General features: G+C 42.4%; 1 protein-coding gene across 1 annotated transcript in view; it reads right to left on the bottom strand.

Annotated features, from left to right (window-relative positions):
• The window catches only part of arhgap18 (Rho GTPase activating protein 18), a 45859-nt gene that overhangs the window by 3169 nt on the left and 26856 nt on the right, over positions 1-15834 (bottom strand). The window contains exons 9-16 of the mRNA XM_084314595.1: positions 15734-15827; positions 14722-14813; positions 13846-13923; positions 4313-4472; positions 3819-3901; positions 3143-3352; positions 2275-2409; positions 576-697 (exon numbers count right to left, since the gene is read on the bottom strand). Coding sequence (XP_084170721.1) covers positions 576-697; positions 2275-2409; positions 3143-3352; positions 3819-3901; positions 4313-4472; positions 13846-13923; positions 14722-14813; positions 15734-15827 — 974 coding nt within the window. The remainder of the gene's footprint in view (positions 1-575; positions 698-2274; positions 2410-3142; positions 3353-3818; positions 3902-4312; positions 4473-13845; positions 13924-14721; positions 14814-15733; positions 15828-15834) is intronic.

Here is a 15834-nt window from a genome sequence, read left to right on the forward strand (position 1 = left end):
TTTTATCTTTGTACAGCTTGACTGGTTCAATATGACCAGCTAGTATAATGTGTGTGTGTCTCTTTAAGAGACTCCAAAGTATCAAGGTTATCTTCCCAGCCAGCCAAAGCAAGGTTGTGTTATTACTTCCCGTAACTGGGAACCATATCTGATGTATAATGTTACGTCTTGCAAGTGTGTATAATGTACGTTCTGATCAGACCTCTTTGTCACTTTGCTGGTCAGACTCTTGTGTGTAAGAACATGAGGTATCTGATTGTAAACTGAACTTTCTGGTGTGGCCACAGAGAAATAATTAAACTATGCTTTCTATTTTTTAATAACTCGACTCGATTTATACAACGGCTCATCTTTTGTCCTTTAATATTTTCCATAACATCAACCAGTTTAGATAAAAATCACTCAAGATTATACTATTTTAGTTACTATATTGAGAGACCAAATGTACAGAGTGGGAAACCATGAATGAGACCTTCTGATAGCAGAGTAGGACACAATGAATAAGATCTTCTGATAGCAGAGTAGGACACCATGAACGAGACCTGTCTGTCTGTCTGTCTGTCTGTGTGCGTTACCTGTCTTGTGTAATAAATCGAGCCAGGATGTCAGCGGCCTGCAGCTCCTCTGTTAGCTGGACGGCCATGGAGACTTTACTGAACTGAGGAGCCTGAACCCTGATGAAGCCCTGGACACTGTCCTATACACACACACACACACGCACACGCACACACACACACACACACACACACACACACACACACACACACACACACGGGACATGAACATTGTAAAGTCTGTCAGAAATTCAGAGACCTTTCAATTCCATAGAGGTAAGGTATGTTAAGTTAGGTAAGGTAAGGTATGTTAAGTTAGGTAAGGTAAGGTGAAGTAACGTAAGGTATGGTATGTTATGGTATGGTATCATATGGTATGGTAAGGTGAAGTAAGGTATGGTATGGTAAGGTGTGGTAAGGTAAGGAACGGATGAGATGAGACAAATAAATCATCATCATCCCTGTAGGACATTGCGTTGCTGTCTGACATTACACAGCATGTTTAGAAGAGAATGTACAGATGGAGCATAGTATGTGTAGTATGAGTGTGGCCTTTGCCGTCATCGGAAAGACAGTGTTACCGGGTTACATGCACAATAACAATACTCAACCAGTATCAACAAGAAGAGGACTTGCGCTCTCAATATCTATGCATTTCAGCAGATCTTAGTTAGAATGATTCTAGTAGTGTTGTTATGTTTACTGTATGTGAAGTAGACTTGTGGGGACTGATATTTAGAGCTGATATTTATAATAATAATCAACAGCTTGGTAACTCTTGGACATTTTAAATGCCAAAATGTTGTTTTGATTTTGTTCTGAAGTTGAAAATGGGATATATATTATTTTTGTATTCAATATATTATTTGATAGATTTTGTCATTTAACATTTCCGATTTGTTGTGACCATGAAGTTAGTTAGAATTTTCTCCCCGCTTGTGCCTTGAGAAGGTCACTAACAGTCCCATATTTCCAGCCAAGTTATTTGCGCACACTCCTGTACGCGTGAACACTTTAGGCAACCAACTTGCGCTTCCGCGTTTCTCTGATTGGCCGAGCGCCTTCCGCGTTTCTCTGATTGGCCGAGCGCTAAGCTCCAGGAGAGAGGAGAGAGGCTGAAAACCCACAGTTCTTGCCCGACTGATGGGAGCTGATTCCCGGCTCCGATTTTTCTGATGAATACCCCCAAAACATGGAGGTACCCGAACGCATGGAAGTATTGATTGCGCCGTAACGAATCATTCAAAAAAGATACCGTTAACTGGAATATGTTGTGCCTTTACACATATGTTGGATTATGTAATTGGTTTGTCATGACAAACAAATAAAAAAATCACGATTTACCCGGTGGCTACAACAACACACAGTGACTACATGTTGCTGTTTGTGTTGAAGCCACACAGAATCCTGGCTCTGATCTATAGGCCGTATGTGGAGAGGGGAGGTGAAGCACTACCTGAGGAGATTACTAACTGTTGGTTCTTTTCTCTCGGCTCATCCGTCACCCCGTGCGAATTGAATTCAGCTGTTTCCCCCCTCCTGTGTCTTTAGAGAAGACTCCAATGAGTCTGTCTTCTGAGCCTCAAGTTTTCCATTTCAATCCATCAAGTCGCCCTACGGTCACTACATGTAGTCACTGTGTGTTGTTGTAGCCACCGGGTAAATCGCGATTTTTTTTTCAGTATGTTTACCTCATTAACAGATCTATCAGCATGTTTACCTCATTAGATGGTCTTTCAGTAGGTTTTTCTGTGGTAATCTTTTTGAGTAGTTTGCGGACGGCTCTCTCTCTGTTCAGCTTCCTCTGAGACTCCATGTTCTGCTGTCGGACCTGAGTTAAGATGAACTTAGGGATCTGGAACACAGAGCACACAAACAAGGATTATTAATAATTCATTATTATTATTACGTTTATGGTAACAGTAAAGTGTCATAAACCCGTTCTCCTGTTTAATGGAGTATCTCAAGGATTTCCTCCTCTGATGACATCATCAAGAGTCTTCTGCTTGTTCAGACTGAGCCGTCCCTCATGATGACATCATCAAGAGTCTTCTGCTTGTTCTGACTGAGCTGTCCCTCATGATGACATCACCAAGAGTCTTCTGCTTGTTCAGACTGAGCCGTCCCTCATGATGACATCATCAAGAGTCTTCTGCTTGTTCAGACTGAGCCGTCCCTCATGATGACATCACCAAGAGTCTTGTGCTTGTTCTGACTGAGCTGTCCCTCATGATGACATCATCAAGAGTCTTGTGCTTGTTCAGACTGAGCCGTCCCTCATGATGACATCACCAAGAGTCTTGTGCTTGTTCTGACTGAGCTGTCCCTCATGATGACATCATCAAGAGTCTTGTGCCTGTTCAGACTGAGCCGTCCCTCATGATGACATCACCAAGAGTCTTCTGCTTGTTCTGACTGAGCTGTCCCTCATGATGACATCATCAAGAGTCTTGTGCTTGTTCAGACTGAGCCGTCCCTCATGATGACATCACCAAGAGTCTTCTGCTTGTTCTGACTGAGCTGTCCCTCATGATGACAGCATCAAATGTAAAACCTGAGGCTAAACGAAGCAATGAAGTGGTTCTTACCGTCCACAGTAGGTTCTGGTATCGGATCAGCAGTCGGACGATGTTGGCTGTCCCCGTCGCCATGGAGATCTCCTGCTGCCCCGTCACCTTGGAGGAGCGGAACCCTTTGAACATGAAGATGTTGGGTGCCATGACAACTGACACGTTGTTGAGACTCATCTTGTTCTGGTCCTGGCGCTCGATCACTCGCTCAAAGAACTCTACCAGTGCCTACAGAAATATGAAATATTAATCTACAGGTTCAATGCTGCTACTGCTGTCTTGGTGCCAGATAATGGGCTACAATGTATCAAAGCTAGGCTAGGAAGATACGGGCTACAATGTATCAAAGCTAGGCTAGGAAGATACGGGCTACAATGTATCAAAGCTAGGCTAGGAAGATACGGGCTACAATGTATCAAAGCTAGGCTAGGAAGATACGGGCTACAATGTATCAAAGCTAGGCTAGGAAGATACGGGCTACAATGTATCAAAGTTAAGCTAGGAAGATATGGACTACAATGTGTCAAAACTAAGCTAGGAAGATATGGACTAGAATGTGTCAACGCTAAGCTAGGAAGATATGGGCTACAATGTATCAAAGCTAAAAACAATGGAGTATTACATTTTGGGTTTGTGGCTTTGGGAGAGTGTAAAACATAAAATATGATATTTAAATAGTTTATCAGTGACCAACCTTCAGAGTGTCTCTGTTGGCCTCAGGGAGGAGCAGGAGCAAGAGGTTTAACGCCTGAAGCTGCTGCTTCTTAGTGGGGAGCTCTGAACGTGCAAACACACACGCACACACACACGCACACACACAGGCACACACACCTTCATTTTAAACACTGTGTGTTAAACTCTTTCACTTAAAAAGGGAATGTCTGTAAATTATATATTATGATTTCATTATAAGGTGACCTGGTAACAGAATCCCCTGCAGACAGGTAGCATCACTACTAAGAAGCATCCAGGTTTATATTAGGGGTTTAACACAAATACACACATTTTCCCATTCAATAACATTTGAGATTGAGATTTTCACAATTCAAATTTAAATTCCTTATGCGTTAAAATGATAACAAACAGATAGAGTAGATAGATAGATACAGACAGACAGACAGACAGACAGACAGACAGACAGACAGACAGACAGACAGACAGACAGACAGACAGACAGATATAACTTACTGTTGACAGCTATGAAGGCATTTAGATATTCCACAGTTATCAGTGGGCGGGGCAGTTCTCTAATAAACAGTTTTAATAGGCTGGCAGCATCATGTTGTTTCAGCTGTTGCCATGGAAACAGGCCATCATAGAAACCAGCCTCTAGTTCCTGTACCACTGACTGACACACACACACACCACACACACACACACACACAAACACCACACACACGTATTTATTTTGATCATCAACTCAAACACCTTCAGCTCTACTGAGCCTGGGATCTTTATATTTTTCAAACACAACAATGAATTGTTTGTTCATCCGCTCAGCATTTTCGAGACCATGCGCTTCTAATTGCATAATAAATTCAACTTGGTGTATGCGCACTATGATGAAATAATAAAATAACACCTGGGATGTTTAGCCGGTTTTGCCAGGTGTTATTTAGTTGCAGTGCATGTGTGCCAATAATAAATGTATTATACAATTAGAAGCGTGTGGACACAAAATGCCAAGCTTGTGAACAAACAATTCATTATGGACTAAAAACTTTCTGGGAAGAGGAGGCTTTGGACCTTTGGTCCATGGTGAGTTTTTGGAGAAGATTGGAATAGAATATGTTTCTCGGGGCAGGTTTTTCTTTTGTGTGTGTGTTCATGCAAGCGCACATGTATGCTCTGACGTGGGATTGATGTGTTTCTGGGGAACCAAATTTTGGTCTAATCACTCAGGAAAACTTGGTTAACCTATCAAACTCTGCTGGTAAAGATGTTACAGCTTTCATTCGAAGGCCTTGATGTCAGACGACAACACTTTCTCATCAGAACAAATACAATGGGTATGTAATGACCACGTCAAATAAATAGGCTGCGGCTACATTGATCAGTCAATAAATGGATAACAAATTTACTGAAGGTATTAGGTAAGAGATGTGACCGTATGAAATAAGACGTCATAGCAACAGCCTGTCCAACATTGATTGACAAACATACAGACAAATCAGTGTTGAATTCAGATGCGTGGTGCATTGTTGATATTTTTCTATTGGTTAAAACCAGGACAGTGAATGTTGAAAACCAGGACATATTCACGTTTTACAGATATTTATAGGGACTCTGGACACAAAGCTTTAAACCAGGACAATCCTGGACAATTCGGGATGTCTGGTCAATGTACTGTTAGCGGTCAAGTGTCAACAGACTGTAATGCTAACAGTCATAAAGAGAGACCGGTAGCATCACTAGCCTATTAGCTGTCAACAGAATGTAATGCTAACAGGTATTAGGGCTGAGCCCAAACGTTCAAACCTTCGTTCGTTACGTTGGCATTCGAATTCTAAATCAACATTAGAATTTAAAAAATGTAATAAACCAATTTTTTTTAATCTTTTTTTGTGTGTCTATTCATTCTGTTTAAAGTAACCAATGGGGTTTTTCTTCACAGTTGCAGATAAAGATTAGGCTGCACTAATATTATAGTATTAAAAGAAACTGATGAGTTATATTCATTAAAGAAAGTTGATTTAATAAAAAACAAATACTCATTTAATCAGCTTAATCACTTTATTCAAATTGAGGATATTTGTAAAAAGAAATAATTTATTATTAAGACATTGACCGCCAGCAGCAGGGGGCGCTGATACCCCATTCATCGCCAGGTCTTTATTCAATGGATATAGTTTTAGACTGTGACATTTGCGAGTGCTTAAAATATATCTTATATTATATCTATGGGTCTAATAATGCCGTTGAGTCTCAGTGAGTTGCTTCTAGTCAACATGCCCGAGACAGATTGTTTTTTTCATCCGTACATTTCCGTTTTATACCGTTTTGAATAGAGTATGGTTTGGGTGTTTTTCAGTAATTCCAGGAAAAAGACGAGAAAAAGGCATTTGACTGTAATCCAGTCATCACGTTGTAATTTTTCGGCTGATTATCTAATCATCCTGAAATCAACGCATTATTATGTCTCCTCGTCCATACATGAAATGACCGTCGTAGCGGGGCGCTCGCCCCCCCCCCCCCCCCCCACCGCAGCCAATGGTAAATAGCCATACACGGTCCACACAGATAGCTGTGATCGGGGTAGAAATAAATGTCAAATCAACGATCAAATTTATATATTATAATGTTCTTACCTTGTATCTGATGTAATGCAAAAGAGATCATCCAAATATCTGATCGCAATTCCAAATAATGCTTGTGGAGGTCTGTACCACACTACCAACCGTTTCACAATGACGGGCGGGCGGAGTTACTGTTCGATGCCATCGTTGTATAGAACTGGCTCGCCTGAGTATTTAAACCCCGCCCGCCCGGCTCAGATCGGCTCCTAAAACACAACAGCCCATGAGATGCAATAGCTCCGCCTGGCAGTAGAGGGGGGTGTTGACCGTCTGCCAGCTCAGACAGGCTCTGAAGGGTATACCAGAGGCTACAGCTATGAATTATGAATAGATATAGCGAATAAACGAAATAACGATCCCAAAAACGAGTTAACTAGTTTCTGGCACTGAACGCATGGGGGGCAATAACGAGTATACTCGTTTCCGGCGCAGATTGTGTTAAAAACGAAGGTTTGAACGTCCGTTTCGAAAAACCCTGACAAATTTCTAATCCCAAAAACAGGCTTCGGGGACAGCCTTAACTCATTCCCCGCCATCGCCGAGTATACTCGTTATTGGTCGCCAATCGTTGGACGCCAACAACGAGTATACTCGTTATTATGATCGTTATTTCTTTTATTCGCTATTTCCATTCATAAATCATCCAGGAAGGCTGTGGTACTGTGTGGCAATGTGTCTGAGATCGCAATGGTCCAATACCGCCGCCTGGTGGTATGCAGCCGATGTCGCACTTCCTTTGTGACTCTGTGTATGACTCTGTGTATCATTGAAAGTCATCCGGGCGGAGTTTTCTAGTAACGTGGATCAAGATCTTTACCCGATTGCATTTAATCGCTTTCGGGACGCCCGATTAATTATGCTGTGGGGGGTTATGGCGTGGGCCAAATGGACATACGATCTAGCAGATGGCAATCAAATAATTGGAATATTCTTTTTGGAATCTCATCAGCCACAGGTAAGAGCAATTTAACGTAAATTTCAGCTTGGTTGTGCATTGTTTTCATAGCTATCGCCCTGATCAGCGTATGCTGTTGTACTAACGAATGCCGTTATTGACAATCAATTAATCAGAAACGACCCCCCCCCCCTTTCATGCATGCATGATGGAACATAATATACAGATCATATGCATTTTAATTTTTTATTGTAGCGTGTATAGGGACGAAATGCCAATGGATTAAGTATAATATGCGTCGCAGGCTATTACTACTTACTTACTTAGGCCCATCGCTCCCAATGGAGCATAGGCCATCTACGACTTTTCTCCATCCAACACGGCTTTGGGCTGTCCTTTCTGCCTCCCCCCAGGTAGTTCCTCGTCTCTTGAGCTCTGCCTCAGTGTCCGCCTCCAGGTGTTCTTAGGCTGCCCTCTCTTCCGCTTCCCCTGGGGATTCCAAGTCAGGGCCTGTCGTGTAGTACTGGTAGCCGGTTTCCTCAACGTGTGGCCTATCCATCCCCACTTTCATCTCAGGATCTGCTTCTCCACTGGTTCCTGTCTTCCTTTCAGCCATAGTTCCTCATTCTTGATTTTGTTTGGCCACCGGATTCCAAAGATGCGTTTCAGACAGCTGTTTATAAAGGACTGTATCTTCTGCAATGTTCTTTTCGTCATTCTCCAAGTCTCTGAACCGTAGAGAAGGACGGATTTTACATTTGAATTGAAGAGCCGCACTTTGGTTGTCATGGCGATGTCCTTGGAGGACCAGATGTTCTTCAGAATGATGAAGGCTGCTCTGGCTTTGCCTACTCTGGCTGTGACATCGCCATCTGTGCCGCCCTTCTTATCCAAGATGCTGCCTAGGTAAGTGAAGGAGTTGACTTCCTGTATGGATTCATCACCTACTGTGACTGTGTTGTTGGTAGAGGTGTTGATCATCATTAGGTTGGTTTTCTTCCTGTTTATTCTCAACCCAGTCTCAAGGGATGTAGTTGCCAGCTTGGTTATCTTGTCCTGCATCTGGTTGTAGTTGTGTGACAGGAGAGCCAGGTCATCAGCAAAGTCGAGGTCATCCAGTTGTGTCCATAGGGTCCACTGTATGGCGTTTTTCTTTCCTTTTGTGGTGGTCTTCATAATCCAGTCTATGACTAGGAGGAAGAGAAAGGGCGATAGGAGGCATCCCTGACGCACACCGGTCTTGACCTCAAAACTCTCTGACAGTTGGCCTGCATGTAAAACTTTGCATGATGTTCCTTGATAGGTGTTTTGAATCAGTGATGATTTTCTTTGGGATACCATAATGCCTCAGCAGTTTCCACAGAGTCTCTCTATCCACGCTGTCAAAGGCTTTTTCATAGTCTATGAAGTTTATGTATAATGGAGAGTTCCATTCGATGGATTGCTCTATAATGATGCGCAGGGTGGCGATCTGGTCCGTGCAAGATCTGTTGCTCCGGAAGCCTGCCTGCCGGTCTCGAAGCATGGGATCCACAGCAAGTACAGGGTACTACATGGTACCACTGGGTAGTTTACTATAGGGTAGTTTAGTTAGGGTACAGGGTACTACATGGTACCACAGAGTACTACATGGTACTGCATGGCACTACAGGGTACTACATGGCTCTACATGGCTCTACATGGCTCTACATGGCACTACATGGCACTACATGGCACTACAGGGCACTACAGGGCACTACAGGGTACTACATGGCACTACAGGGTACTACAGGGTACTACGGGGTACTACATGGCACTACGGGGTACTATAGGGTACTACATGGCACTACAGGGTACTACATGGCACTACAGGGTACTACATGTCTGCTCCTTTGCAGCACCACAAACATGGGAACTCTCTAACTCTTCCCCCCCCCCCTCTTTCCCCCCCCCCTCCTTCCCCCCCCCCTCCCTCCCCCTTCTCTCTGAGTGCCCGTCTCCTGGCACTGACTAAGGTGATGGATGCCTCGGGGTCTTGGACAAGATTGTAGTGACTGCTCTACATGCACCTCCGAGGCCTTGGATCAGTTATTCACCGCCGTCTGTCCGTGGTCCTGTCAACTGATTAACAGTATTAACAGACTGTTAACAGATTAACAGTCAACGCGGTTTCATTGCTGGGTTAAGTACTTCTATTCTATTCACATAATACGCTTACTTCATATATCTACTCCATTCACATATATGCCTACCACTTGTATCTATTGCTATGTCCGCCTACTACAATCTCATGAGCTGTCTAACGCCTGTCCCGTCTCCCTGTCTCCCTATGACTTGCTGTCCTGGAGTGTTGACCGGAGTGTTGGACGTCCCGTGACGAAGGCCGGGAGATTGCGACCCCCTCTGCGTGCCCCCCTGTCTCCGGAGGTCTCGTAGTGGTGACCGGAGTGCCGGATGTCCCGCGATGATGTCGGGGAGTTCGCGACCCTCTCTGCGCCACCCCCTATCTCCCTGTCTCCGGCTGTCCCTGAGCAACGACCGGAGTGTTGAATGTCCCGTGACTAAGACGGGGAGGACGTGACCCTCTTTGCGCCGCCCCTGTGCCTCAAATAGATCCGCTATCAACTCTATCTTTAATCTTTCAAAATGTTCAGTTGCTATCGCTATTAGCTCTATCTTTAATCTTTCAAAATGTACAGTTGCTATTGCATGCACTCATCTGTGTTTCACCACACACATGAGTGCATGCTTACCAACTGTCCGTCTGCAACACTACTATCACCAACATCTAAGAAGGGAGATCCCCCCTTGAATGGCCCTTCTAAGGTTTCTCTCCTCCACACTGCCTGTGGAGCTTTTTTCCCTATTGTTAGGTTTTAGTGAGTTTTTCCTTACCTTCGCGTGGGGTATGCCTGGGAGTGCTTGCATTCTTTCATTTATTTGCATTCATCTAAAAATGTTTGGACCTTATGGTGTTCTTGTTCTGTTCTTGACTTATTGTTATGTTTTCTTCTTGACTTGTTTAAAGAAGACCTGTACGGCTCATGGGGACATTAACGTGTGTTGTCGGGCCCTATAAATAAATTTGATTTGATTTGATTTGAACACTCATTCTGTCCAGTATAATTCTGTTGAGTACTTTTCCCGGTACTGATAGAAGCATTATTCCTCTGTAGTTGTTGCAGTTGGTGAGATCTCCCTTTTTTGGTAGCTTGATGATGATTCCATCTTTCCATTCTTCTGGAATCTTTTCTTCCTCCCAGATCTTGGTGAAGAGGCTATAAAGCATATCTACTGCAGTCTTCAAGTCGGCCTTGATGGCTTCTGCTGGTATTTCATCTGGTCCTGCAGATTTTCCGTCCTTCGTTGAGATAATAGCTTTTTTTATCTCTGCTTTTCTGGGTTTATCACAGTTTATTGGAAGTGTTCTCTCCGCTGGTGTAATGTCCGCTGGCTCTGTCGGGGCTGGTTGGTTCAGTAGTTCTTTGAAATGTTCAGCCCATCTTCTCCGCTGCTCCTCTGTTGTTGTAAGTGGGTTTCCCTGTTTGTCTTTTACCGGTTTGTCCGTCTGTTGGAACTTGCCTGCTAACTTCCTAGTGATCATATAGAGGTCTTTCATGTTGCCTTGCCCTGCCGCTGTTTCTGCTTGTTTGGCTAGGTTGTCTATGTGATCTGTTTTATCCTTCTTAATGCTACTCTTCACCTCCTTATTGGCTTGGGTGTATTCTTCCTGTGCCTTTGCTTTTGCTGATCTTGTTTTGCTTGTGTTCAGTTTCTCTTTCCTCTCCTTTCTTTCTTTCAGTTTCTGGAGTGTTTCCATTGAGACCCATTCCTTGTGTTTTGTCTTCTTCTTTCCCAATATTTCTTTGCAGGTGTCCAGCCACAACGTCTTTGTGTGCTGCCATTGAGTTTCTATGTCCACATCTGTGTCTTCATCCTGTTCCTGTAGTTGCTGGTACCTGTTGGTAAGGCTGATCTGGAATCGACTCTGTATTTCTTTGTTCCTAAGAAGTCCAATGTCATATCTGGTTCTTGCGCCGGTGGCGTACTTCTTCAGACGTAGTTTTATGATCGTCAGCACGAGATGATGGTCTGATGCCACGTCTGCCCCTCTCTTGACTCGTACATCTTGCCATGACCTCCTGAACTTTCTGTTGATGCATATGTGGGGTCGCGGGTAGGTGACAGTGCATTGACAAAAAAAATAACTCAGATAGAGTTTTCCACCCGGCAGCTGTGTGTATTTGCCATGTCTCGCCCCTTCATCAACGGAGGCCAGTATTCCAATACACATCTCACTACATCCTGCGAATGTATAATCACGGGAGGGGGCCGGGGGTGTGGTCTTTTGTGTGTAACCTGGACTCGCAATGGATAGGTTTGTTGTCAGAAGCGGTGCCGGTTGGTCGCGATGAAATGGGCTCTGCACATAACCAACTGAAGTGAGGTGGCTATCTCGAGGCAGAGTATTAAATCGCCTTTTTTAACTCAGAGAAGAAGCGCAGATTTTCCTGGCAGACAAAAACAACCGATTGGCAGAGAAATGTGCTGATAATGAGCTGGATTGCGAAACTCCATTAGTGACACTCCAGGTTAATCAGCGGAGATTTTGGGGTAATTCGTCTTTCGTGTTGACGAGCTACTGAAAGTCATGTTCACTGGGGAGACCCTCGCAAAGTTCTGGATATCAGTCCAGAACGAGTACCCAGTGTTGTGTAATGCTGCGCTGAGAAAGATTGTCCCCTTCTCATCAACATACTTCTGTGAAGCCGGATTTTCAGAGTAGAAGCGGATCTCCGCCAAAGCGCACGTGAGCACATTTTCTTTTCATGTTCTGGCAACATATTTTGGCTAAATATGCCTCGTTTTATAAATGTGTATACAGAAACAATTCTATTGTCTAATAAATATGCATGATCAAGTTCAACAACGTGTGCTTTTATTTTGATATTCCTTATTTCCATGTTGAAATTACACAATACATTAACACTTTGAGTGCCAGCAGGGAGCGCACGGTTTAGCGCTTGTACTACAGTGCCAGCGCTGTAGTCAATGGGAGGGCGAGCACATTTGCGAACGCATAAACTATATCTTAAATTATGGCTATGTGTCTAATACGCCCGTCCCTTATCAATGACTTGTTTGCAGTCAACATTGTCGAAACAGATTGTTTTTTTAAACGAACGCATAAACTATATCTTAAATTATGGCTATGTGTCTAATACGCCCGTCCCTTATCAATGACTTGTTTGCAGTCAACATTGTCGAAACGGATTGTTTTTTTTAATCGGTACATTTCCGTTTTATACCATTTTGAAAAACGTTCGTTTTTGGAAACTTCCAGAAAAAAAGGTGATTCTGCAGGAATCGCGCTTTAGTGGAATACACAAAACACGGTCATTTTTCGGCCTATTTATGAATCATTTTCAAATAAACGCTAGATTATCGATAGTATATGTGTACTTATGCACGCTAGAGAAGCGGGCTGAAAAATCTATCTTATTTCCTGATCAGCACACACACACAAATATGGGACACGCTGAGATATAGGTGAAAAAAACTCTGATTATCCCAAGACTGGTAAAATAGATTCCTTACCTCAGATCAGATGTTCTCCAAAAAGATTATTCCAATTCCTGATCGCCATTCCAAATATCGATCGTGTTTATTGATCCAACGCTGGGTACTGGAAACACATATTCCACGCTGTTCTGCAGCTCGGCAATGAATTGGATTGTCTCCGGTTACATGCCTGACAAGTAAAATGTGGATTCCGGACTCTTTTTTTCCCATCCATTTCATTCAGTCCAATCCAATGGGTGCAATACCATCCGGAGAGACGATAGGGGGCGGTATTTTTCCTGTTCGAGCTCAGATAGATCCCCAATGGTAACGTGAGGCTAGATTGATGAAAAATGAATGGAAATCGATCATAAAAAAAATAACGATTAAATAAAGAGATTCCTCGTTCTTGGCACTCAACGCATGGCATGAACTAACGAGATTTCTCGTGGCTGGCACTCAAAGTGTTAAGTGTGGGGTCGCCAAAAGAAATCCTAAATCAAATGGGGTCGTGGTATAAAAAAGTTTGAGAACCCCTGCCCTAGACCACTCTAAAACCATACTTATATTCACTACGGTATAAAACGAGAATGTATGGATGGAAAAAATATAACTTTTTCACATCTTGAACGATAGATACTCGATGTCAAATGGGCCATAGTATTGCATATATAGCTATAATATTTTAAAAGTTATACAGCGGTGGCGTTAGCTACTACTACTACTACTACTACTACTACTACTACTACAGGATGAGGCTAATCCGTGGCGTCCAATGAGTTAACAGGTATAAAGAGAGACTAGCAACACTAGCCTATTAGCTGTCAACAGACTGTAATGCTAACAGGTATAAAGAGAGACTGTAGCAACACTAGCCTGTTAGCTGTCAACAGACTGTAATGCTAACAGACATAAATATGCTAGCCTGTTAGCTGGACCCTGCTAGCATCTAGAAAGGCCACATTTCTTCGAAAAAGATAAACACTGACCTTCACTCTAATGGCCGCTCCGGGTATCCGTAGCAACCCTTCTGTATCCAGCCCCTCCTTCTCAATATGACTGATCAACTAGAGAGAGAGAGAGAGAGAGAGAGAGAGAGAGAGAGAGAGAGAGAGAGAGAGAGAGAGAGAGAGAGAGAGAGAGAGAGAGAGAGAGAGAGAGAGAGAGAGAGAGAGAGAGAGAGAGAGAGAGAGAGAGAGAGAGAGAGAGAGAGAGAGGAATTTGAGTTGGCCTAATTAATAATCTGAAACAGAATACCGTAATTCCTCTAATAGTAATCCCGGCTTGTATTTGTTTCAACTGTAGCGGGTACCAGGCTTGTATTAGGAGGAGGCCTGTATAAGAGGGAGGCCTATATTTAAAATTTTCAAACGGATCATAATGAATAAATCAACATTTTGTGTCAGTTTGAACCCAGTAAAATGTACTGGGTTCATTTATTGAAACCAAGTACTGTATGAAATAGTAAACAGTGCAATTACAGGTGGTCACTGGTCATTTCAACGTTTTCAAAGTGAAATCAAGTAACTAGCTCAGTATGCAGCTCAGTATATTAGTAACCCGGCTTGTATTAGGAGGCCGGCTTATAATTGCTTAGCTCAAGAGCGCACCCGGCCATTAATAGAGACCCGGCTTGTATTTGAGACCCGGTTACTATTAGAGGAATTACGGTAGTTGACATTCAATTCAGAATAGCTTTTGTTTTGTATTGGACTGATGATTGTTGGCGTGTTGATAGTTATTTTATCTGGATGACTGTTGGTGTGTTGATAGTTGACAGTTTTATATTATCCTATCATTACATGACTGACTCCATACTTCAACCAGGAAGTAATCTCCCTAATGTGATTGGCTGGTGTACTCACCCGCTGAAGAATGATTGGCACTTTGGTCCCAGGGTCCCACCTCTGGTCCTGTTCTAACAGGAAGAGGAGAGGAACTCCAAACAGACCACTCTCTACACACGCACACACGCACACACACACACACACACACAGTACGAAATATACACAGAAAAAAACACAAATAAACAGAAGGCACACAGAAACAAACGTGTTATATCTGAGATCCTATGTGTTCTGTCTTTCTTACTGCACGATTCTGATCATAATCTCATTGATTGGACCATGAATCAGTTTATTTAGGTTCAGAAAAACAATCCATAGAATATATTACATATAACTAAATAAACAGACGGAATAAATGACAGATTACTAAATAAACAGACACAGAATATATTACATATCACTAAATAAACACACAGAATACATTACATATCACTAAATAAACACACAGAATACATTACATATCACTAAATAAACACACAGAATACATTACATATCACTAAATAAACACACAGAATACATTACATATCACTAAATAAACACACAGAATACATTACATATCACTAAATAAACACACAGAATACATTACATATCACTAAATAAACACACAGAATACATTACATATCACTAAATAAACACACAGAATATTACATTTGACTAAATAAACAGAGAATAAATGACATATTACTAAATAAACAGACACAGAATATTCGATATTACTAAATAAACACAGAATAAATTAGTCATATTACTAAATAAACAGAAACTGAATAAATTACATATTACTAAATAAACAGACACAAGGAATATATTACTTTTGAAATGAGTAACGAGTAACAAGGAATATATTACCTAGGATTAGAATTCTTGCTTGTTTTTATTTGTCTGATTAGACTTCTTGTTTGTTTTTAATTGTTTTTCTTTGAACTTGTACTTTGTATGTTTCTTAAGTTGGACACCAGGTAGACTAGTGGGCGCTATTTGCGTCAACTAATGGGGTTCCAGATAAACTAAACTAAATGACAGAACTTACCTTTTACTTTAACTTTAACTGCCTTGTGAGCTTTGAGGTCGATTCCTGCTGTATCAAATAATGCTGTCATCTCCACCAAAACCAGCCTGCGTACCTACAAT

Source organism: Notolepis coatsorum (assembly GCF_963971535.1).
Source record: "Notolepis coatsorum genome assembly, chromosome: 5".
Lineage (NCBI taxonomy): Eukaryota > Metazoa > Chordata > Actinopteri > Aulopiformes > Paralepididae > Notolepis > Notolepis coatsorum.